Source organism: Dipodomys ordii, unplaced genomic scaffold, assembly GCF_000151885.1.
Source record: "Dipodomys ordii isolate 6190 unplaced genomic scaffold, Dord_2.0 Scaffold71, whole genome shotgun sequence".
NCBI classification, from domain to species: domain Eukaryota; kingdom Metazoa; phylum Chordata; class Mammalia; order Rodentia; family Heteromyidae; genus Dipodomys; species Dipodomys ordii.
In genome coordinates, this window is record NW_012267287.1 from 3,315,412 (window position 1) to 3,324,583 (window position 9,172).

A 9,172-nucleotide genomic window follows, 5' to 3' on the forward strand; every position below is an offset into this window, starting at 1 on the left:
CAGGGGCTGACGGTGTGCATCGTTCAAACAGTCCAGTCTAGCTATGTTTGTGTTCAGAGGGGTCAGAGGTGCCCAAAGTAAAGTCAGAGGTGGTCTGACGGGCCGCTGTCCCAAGAATAGTCAGTGTTATAGTGAGAGCCACTGACAGCTGGCAGGCAGTTATGTCTCCTATCTGGGGTTCCAAGACATCTCCAAAAATCCTACTGCCGGGGAGAATGGTTCAGGGCAACGGACATAGATAGAAAATGTAATGTAATGTCTAGCCTTTATTCTGCTTTTAGCTAATTCATGGACCCAAGTGAGGTGATTAGTGTTTCTCAGCAGATAATTTACTTTGTAAATATACAGCATATAAACAATACATATGAAAAATATGAAGGTACTCTCCTGACAAAAAGAGCATTTACTAGTAAGAGTCCAGGGGGGTATGTGAAGCTAAGTGAAGAAGACCTCAGTACCGTACCTGGGCATGAATCTTCTATAAAGCTTCTTTGAATAACCAGATCTGATTAGTTACTCAGATTCAGGAGTATCACTGTTACAGTCAAAACTGACACACAGCACTGTAATAGATTCACTCTCCAAGCAGGACATCACAACCTTTTTAATCCTCCCACTCTCAAAATGGGAAATGATAGAAAAGTTTTTATTAGTTTTAAGAGGCTCAATGAAACCAGGTACCTGTAATCCTAGCTACTCAGCTGAGAGGCTGAGCTCTGAAGATCACAGTTTGAAGCCAGCAGCTGGGAGTGGAGCTGTGGCGCCTTTAGCACTAAAGCTCAGGGACAGCACCCTGAGTTAAAGCCTCAAGATCAGCCCAAACAAACCAAAAAAATAGCTAAATTCAAGTCTCAGCGGCAGGCACTTTCCTAGCAAGCATAAGGTCCTGAGTTCAAGCCCCAGTACCAAATAAATACATACATACATACAAACTCACAAACATACGTACATATATACAAACACACAAACTCAATGAAAACAAATATAAGTTATTTAAAATAAAACAAATGCAAGCAAACATTAAAAGGCTTGAGCTTTGAGGATGGAGATATATAAACAAGTAAACCTGAGGATTTTTTTTTTTTTGGGTCCGGTCATGGGGCCTGAACTCTGGGCCTGGGCGCTGTCCCTCAGCTCTTCAGCTCAAAGCTAGTACTCTACCACTTGAGCCACAGCGCCACTTCCAGCTTTTTTCTTTTTGCTTATGTGGTGCTGAGGAATTGAACCCAGGGCCTCTGGCATGCAAGGCAAGTGCTCTACCACTGAGCCATCTTCCCAGCCCAAACCTGAGGATTTAAACCAACAATAGCTACAGCACAGTTTACAACTATTTCCTACTTTTCTAAAGGGAATGCAGAGAAGGCTGAATATACTTAACAATATCAGATCCATGGGGAAGAGCTGAAAAATACACCATGTAACAAGCTACCTGCTCCCAGGGGGCTGAGCTGCCTACTGCTAAGTCACAGTGCCGTTCCTCCTAAGCAGACCCCATTACTAACTGCAACAACAGCAAATGCGAAACACATCAGAAAATGAATACTCAGAGACCCGCATGCTATTTGCATGTATAAATGAAAATTGAATTACCAAAGGCAGCTTGAGCCGGGACCTAACAACCAACAAAGTCTATCAAGGGTCTTGATCTTCTGGAGAGATAATTCACCATATGCTCAGAAATCTTCACATCACTGCCAAATTTTCATCAATTTAAGAAATTAAAATGTAAGCCAGGTACTGGTGGCTCACGCCTGTAATCCTAGCTACTCAGGAGGCTGAGATCTGAGGATCGAGGTTCAAAGCCAAGCCCAGGCAGGAAAGTCTGTGAGGCTCTTATCTCCAATAAACCACTAGAAAACTGGAAGTGGTGCTGTGGCTCAAGCAGTAGAGCGCTCACCTCAAGCTGAAGAGCTGAGGGACAGTGCCTAAGCCCAGAGTTCAAGCCCTATGCCCGACCCCCCCCCCCAAAAAAAGAAATTAAAATGTAGCCAGGTGGCGGTGGTGGTGGCTCATGTTTGTAATCCTAGCTACTCAGATGGCTGAAATCTGAGGATCAAGGTTCAAAGCCAGCCTGGGCAAGAAAGTCCATGAGACTCTAATCGCCAATTAACTACCAGAATACCAGAAGTGGAGCTGTGACTCAAAGTGGTAGCATGCTAGCCTTAAACAAAAAAGCTCTGGGACAGCGTCCAGGCCTTGAGTTCAAGCCCTATGACTGACAAAAATAAAAATTAAGCCAGGTACCAGTGGTGCATGCCTGTCATCCTAGCTACTCAAGAGGCTGAGATCTGAAGATCACAGTTCAAAGCCAGCCCAGGCAGGAAAGTCCATGAGACTCTTATCTCCAGTAAACCACTAGAAAATCCGAAGTGATGCTATGGTTCAAGTGGTAGAGTGCTAGCCTTGAGCTAAAGAGCACAGGGACAGTGCCCAAGCCCAGAGATCAAGCCCCATGACCAACCAAAATAAATAATAAATTAATAAAAATAAAATTAAAATTAAAATGTGACACATTTCACCTCAGTTGAAGTCTTTTCTGGTAGTTTCTCAGATATAAAATATGGAGTTATGTAGGCCAAGAGATGTGCTATAATGCTTCACTCTTTAAAAACCAATACAAGAAGAGTCTGGCAATGATGTGGTTAGACAACAGTCCACACTGTAACAGTAATACTACACATTAACACAGTGACAAGAATTTGTCTTATCTAAATGCACAACAGCCAGATGCCGGTGGCTCACGCCTGTAATCCTAGCTACTCAGGAGGCTGAGATCTGAGGATCACAGTTCAAAGCCAGACCGGGCAGGAAAGACTGTGAGACTCCTATCTCCAATAAACCACTAGAAAACCGGAAGTGGCGCTATAGTTCAAGTAGTAGAGCGCTCACCTTGAGCTGAAGAGTGCAGGGACAGTGCCCAAGCCCAGAGTTCAAGCCCCACGACTGACAAAATAAATAAATAAATAAATAAATAAAATGCACATCACTACTACTAATCTACTATACCCCTATATGCAATATAATGTCATCTATATTACTGCCCTATAATTAGGTCATTGGCATTTTTATCAACTCACAAATATGAGCTGTTAGTGGTTTTGTTTGTTTGTTTTGGGTCCGGTCCTGGGGCCTGAACTCTGGGCCTAGGCGCTGTCCCTCAGCTCTTCAGCTCAAGGCTAGTGCTCTACCACTTGAGCCACAGCGCCAATTCCAGCTTTTTTCTTTTTGCTTATGTGGTGCTGAAGAATCAAACCCAGGGCCTCATGCATGCAAGGCAAGCGCTCTACCACTGAGCCACCTTCCCAGCCCCTGTTAGTGGTTTTGACTGTGGTGAGTGATACTGATGACAGAGTGTCCTTGGAAGACCTCTAAGGGGGAACACCTGACTGAATCAGAGAGCCCAGCCCAATATGAAGGACATGACCATCCGTAGTAGTGAGGAAACAAGCAATAAACCTACCAAAACCATTCACTGTGGTGACAAAATACCATGATACACACTGTTTCATTATAATGTCCTACCTAGATTCTCCTGGATCTTTTCTTTAGAAATCTGTGCAAGAGATTCTACAGAGAAGATCTGTGAGAGGACACAGCCTACAACCCATGCACTGGCACTCAGGTTCTTTCTACTCACTCCAACTTCCATGAGCCCAGACAGCTGGTTCACAGGGTCTGCACTGAAGCACCGACAGCACCTGGCTTCAAGGTGGGGACTTATAACTTCTTCCACAAAGGTTCACTGAGTACCTGGTATATGTCTGCATATTCATCACCTCAGGAAACTGAAATTTCATGACAATTTTCAAAATAACTATCAGGAAAAAGTAATGAAATTATATTTTTTTTAAGGAAAGAAAGAGGACAACCCTGTTGACTGGTGTTGAAATAACAATCCTTCCTATTACAACAGGGCAAGTACAAGTATTGCTCCACGACAGTCACGGAAGGCCCTGTGGCAGGCATTCCCCTCCCTTGCACTGCTGCCGCCTCCGCTCTTCAGCTCGCAACATGCTCAGCTGATAGGAATTACACAAACTGCATGTGCAAAGGTCTCACGATAAGACTCTCAACCTCCTCCACAATTTTCGCCTACCCTGTTTTCACAAGCTTAACCATAAACCAAAGGCCAGTTTCTCAGCAACTCTGGTCAGAAGAAGTAAGATGCACTCCCAGACTGAGGCTGCCCTGCTCATACTTTCCTTCCAACATGACTCAGCAACTTCCTTGGATTTTGCTCAGAAAATTTACCTGAAATAACCTCTCACTTATAAAGACCAGCTGCATTCTGAATTTAATTTTTTTTTTGCCAGTCCTAGAATTTGAACTCAGGGTCTAGGCACCGTCCCTGGCTTCTTTGGCTCAGGGCTAGCACACTTGCAGCTTTTTCTCTGTATGTGGTACTGAGGAATCGAACCCAGGGCTTCATGCATGCTAGGCAAGCACTCTACCACTAAGCCACCTTCCCAGCCCTGCATTCTGAATTGTTTTAGAGGCTCCAATTTACTTTATCAATCTGCTCCTTCAGTACCATGATCAGAATACTTGGAGGTAACTGACCACCTTTTCTCGGTGGACTACTCACTCATGTCTCTGCTGAAGGGGGGACCCAACGCCCCTCCAACCCACAGTTCATCCAGGGAGGGATGGACACCTAGCCCCACTTCTCTCTGTGGTGAACAGTAGTGGATACCAGGGCTTAGCAGTCATGTCCAGCCAGAGCTGGAATGGCCAGCCTATACCATGTGTGTGCTAAGGTGGAGAAACAGAATTCTGAAAGCAAGGAAATGACCCAAAAGTAGAAGAAAAACACATGAGAGACTGTAGGTACTTAGAGAAAATGATTTTATCATACTGTGCCCAGCTTGGGTTTCTCCTGAGAACACTACATTCCATCTTGATTTCAGTGTGATATCCTTGTATTCATGTATGCATGCATGCATGTACACACACACATGTATCCTATTTTTCTTAAATTAGCTTAATTAAAATCTCTCCTGTGGTAATGAAATGATACCTGATTAAGACATCCATATAACCAGTCATTTCTAAATTTCTATACAACAAGAATATTCAGTAATAGCTTCAGCTAATTCAGAAATTTAAAAGGGGGGGGGGGAAGGTCAAAGGGAGAAAGGAGAGGAAAACATTTGGAAGATGGAAGAGCACTCCTGAAAGAAGAGTCAATTTTTAAAAAGTGAAATTTCACCAGGTGGCTCATGCCTATAATTCTAGACAAATAAATCCATGAGCCTCTTATCTCCAATTAACCACCAAAAAGCTGGAAGTGGGAGCTTTGGCTCAAGTGATAGCGTGCCAACCTTGAATGAAAAAAGAGACAGCATTCAGGACCCTAGTTTAGGCTCCAGCACACACACAGAAAAAGGTAAGCTGACCAGGATGCTGAGATCTGAGAATCATGGTATGAAGCTAGCCCAAGCAGCAACATCCACAAAACTCTCATCTTCATTTAGCCAGCAAAAAGTTAGAAGTGGAGCTGTAACTCTAGTGGTATAGTGCCAGATTTGAGCACAAAGGTTCAGGGACAGTGCCCAGGCCCTGAGTTCAAGTCGCAAGACCAGCACACATACACACAAGTGAAACTTCAACTCAGTTCAAGAAGAAATTCAGTAACTTTTTCTTTTTTTTTTTTTTTTTGTCGGTCGTGGGGCTTGAACTCTGGGCCTGGGTGCTGTCCCTCAGCTCTTCAGCTCAAGGCGAGCGCTCTACCACTTGAGCTACGCGCCACTTCCGGTTTTCTGGTGGTTTATTGGAGATAGGAGTCTCACGGTCTCTCCTGCCCGGGCTGGCTTTGAACCGCGATCCTCAGATCTCAGCCTCCTGAGTAGCTAGGATTACAGGCGTGAGCCACCAGCGCCCGGCTTCAGTAACTTTTTCTATGTGACAGGCATTCACTCTGCTAGGCCCTAAGAGAGCAAAACAAAGCACAAGGGTAATGCCCAGTCCTTGCCTTCAATGAGCAAGATAAGATATAAGCAGAGCCCCTACTTAGCATGTGCAAGGTCTTGCGTCTGATCTCGGACACCACACACACTCACAAATAAAACTGTGTGTAAGTACAAATACATTTTATAAAAACAAAACACTTATCAACATGAACTCCAAGAATTGGAAAAAAGAGGTTCTTATTCTGTCCTGTATGTAGCTATTGCTCTTTTTTTGTCTCTTAAGTTTTCTGTACCTTGTGTCTTGTATATAAGTTTATTCCATCTGTGGAAGGCTAAGGGAATCACAGAAATAGCAGTACAAAGGATGAACTAATTAATGCAACATTGATACTCACTTTGATACTCACTATGTTGGAAATGAACTTCACAACTTGCGGGGAGGGGAGTAGGGAAAGGTAAGCTGGAGAAAATGAGGGATAGGGTAACAGTGTTTAAAAACAAATGTACTCTAAGCCAGGCGCCAGCATCTCGCGCCAGTAATCCTAGCTACACAGGAGGCAAAGATCTGAGGATCGTGATTAAAAGCCATTTCAGGCAGGAAAGCCCATGAGACTCTTATCTCCAATTAACCACCAGAAAACCGGAAGTGGCCCTGTGGCTCAAGTGGTAGAATGCTCACCTTGAGCTGAAGAGCTGAGGGACAGCGCCCAGGCCCAGAGTTCAAGCCTCATGACAAGAAAAAAATAAATAAATAAATAAATGTACTCATTACCTTACCTGTGTAACTGTTACCCCCTTGCTCATCACCTTTTCAATGAAGATTTTTAAAAGTAAAACATGGGACTGGGAATGTGGCTTAGTGATATAGAATGTTTGTCTAGGATTCATGAAGCCCTGGGTTCAATTCCTCAGTACCATATACAGAAAAAAGTCAGAAGTGGTGCTATCGCTGAAGTAGTAGAATGCTAGCCTTGAGCAAAAGAAGTTCAGGAACAGCGCCCAGGCCCAGAGTTCAAGCCCCACAACCAACCAAAAAAAAAAAAAAAGAAAGAAATTAAAAGTTAAAATGTGAAGTTCTTCAAAAGGAACAAATGGTAATGTTCACATGTTACAGTGGCAATGCACAGTTCATTTCTGAAGTTTCTAGCAGGCTGTTCTATTTGTGTTAAGGCACTTTTCTCTTGCTTCTTGTAGGAATTGAAAATGACAAGTGAGCTTACTTCATCAGAAGCTGATCGAAGACACTGGACAGCAGCCTGTTTCTTCATTTCTTCTAGTGTTAGATCTGAACACTTTTTCTTACTCTTTCCCCATTTCTTATAAGCTCCTTTCTCCCAGCCCAGGAAGATGTCATTCTCCTGCAAGAAGATTGCAACAGGCTCAATAACTACGACTAAAGACTAAGTTTCAAGGGCTGTTTCCAACTACTGTATATACATTCACAAAACGGCCCACACTGACATCCTCCCCCTGAACACTCAGTAAGCAACTCAACTCAGATGTTTGTACATAAATACAAAAATAACTGAAACTTCACAATGAATTCTTAATTACAGGCCTTCTGTAATTCCTACTCTTTAATAATGAGTATTTGGTTACTATCAGATTTTAAAATTCAACAGTTAAAATTTCCGCATTTTATAGTCTAAAAACAAAAGATAAAGCATTTTAAGTTTATTTCTCCTCCCTGACATATATCCATTATAAAAATCTAAAGAAAGCTTAACAGTGGTGTCTCCCACTTGTCATCCCACTCAGGAGACTGAGATCTGAAGGTCATGGTTCAAAACCAGTCTGAGCCAAGCGCCAGTGGCTCACATCTGTTATCCTAGCTACTCAGGAGGCTGAGATCTGAGGATCGAGGTTGAAAGCCAGCCAGGGCAGGAAAGTCCATGAGACTCTTATCTCCAATAAACCACTAGAAAACTGGAAGTGGCACTGTGGCTCAAGCGGTAGAGCGCTCACCTGGAGCTAAAGAGCGCAGGGACAGCGCCCAAGCCCAGAGTTCAATCCCCACAACCGACCAAAAAAAAAAAAAAAAACACAAAAAACAGTCTAAGCAGGGAAGTCCATGAGACTCTTACCTCTAATTAACCACCAAAAAGCCAGGAGCAGAGCTGCAGCTCAAGTGGTAGAGCTCCAGCCTTGAGCAAAAAAATTGAGGGACAACATCCTGGCCCTGAGTTCAAGACCCAGTATTGATATGTGTGAGCGTATATGTGCATATATGTGATATATAACTAATTGTATAACTCTGTACTTGACTGAATTATAAACATTAACCCATGTTACCAATTCTTTTGGCTATATAATATTCTAAGGTGTGGGTACACTTAGCTATTTTCCTAGACTAGAAACTTTAATATTTTTCATTACCTTTCCTTTCTTTTAATAAATTATAATTAAAACTTTTGGACAGACAACATGTGACAAAAAGAGTAAAAAGGGCAGACAACAGCGCTTGGCTTACCTGTATGAATAAATCAATGAATGAAGGAGCTAAAGAAGAAAATGCATACCGATAAAACCAGAAGAACTTTTAAGATCAAATAATAGGACCTTATTCTAAGGTCCAAGGCATAAAATTTAGTAATGTACCACAGATAAAAGCGGAGCCAGGCGCCGGTGGCTCACACCTGTAATCCTAGCTACTCAGGAGGCTGAGATCTGAGGATCACGGTTCAAAGCCAGCCCGGGAAGGAAACTCCATGAAACTCTTATCTCCAATAAACTACCAGAAAACCGGAAGTGGTGCCGTACCTCAAGTGGTAAGGCGCGCTGAGGGACAGCGCTAAGGCCCAGAGTTCAAGGCCCATGACCGACAAAAAAAAAAAGTGCCAAAAATATCATTCCTGGGCATGTTTTCAGATCTCATAAGCCTGAAAGTCATTTTTTCCTGATGGTATTATTTCCGGTTTCCAAGGGAAAAATATGCAGTAGGGCACTGAGAAATATCAGTGTTTACATTTATTCAATGTACTTAGCTAGGCTACTTAGGAGATCTGATGATTCTTGCCAATATCTCTGGGAGTAGAGTTTGTCTTGTAACAAAAACAGGACAGAATCATTACAGTTTGCATTCAAAGCTTTTTAAAGGCAGAGGGGGGAAAAAATTCTTCAAAAGTCCTGCTATAAACCTGGCGCTGGTGACTCACACCTGTAATCCTAGCTACTCAGGAAACTGAGATCTGAGGATTATGGATTGAAGCTAGCCGGAACAGGAGCCCCCCCCCTCCTTTTTTTTTTTTTTTTTGTCAGTTGTA

The 9,172-nt window shown here is 43.0% G+C and overlaps 1 protein-coding gene across 4 annotated transcripts in view; it reads right to left on the reverse strand.

Moving 5' to 3' along the window:
- Window positions 1-9,172, reverse strand: part of Kiaa0232 (KIAA0232 ortholog) — a 46,088-nt gene that overhangs the window by 26,140 nt on the left and 10,776 nt on the right. For all 4 annotated transcript variants that reach the window (XM_013023953.1, XM_013023951.1, XM_013023950.1 and 1 more), the window contains exon 2: window positions 7,130-7,267. In XM_013023953.1, the coding sequence (XP_012879407.1) occupies window positions 7,130-7,267 (138 nt within the window). The remainder of the gene's footprint in view (window positions 1-7,129; window positions 7,268-9,172) is intronic.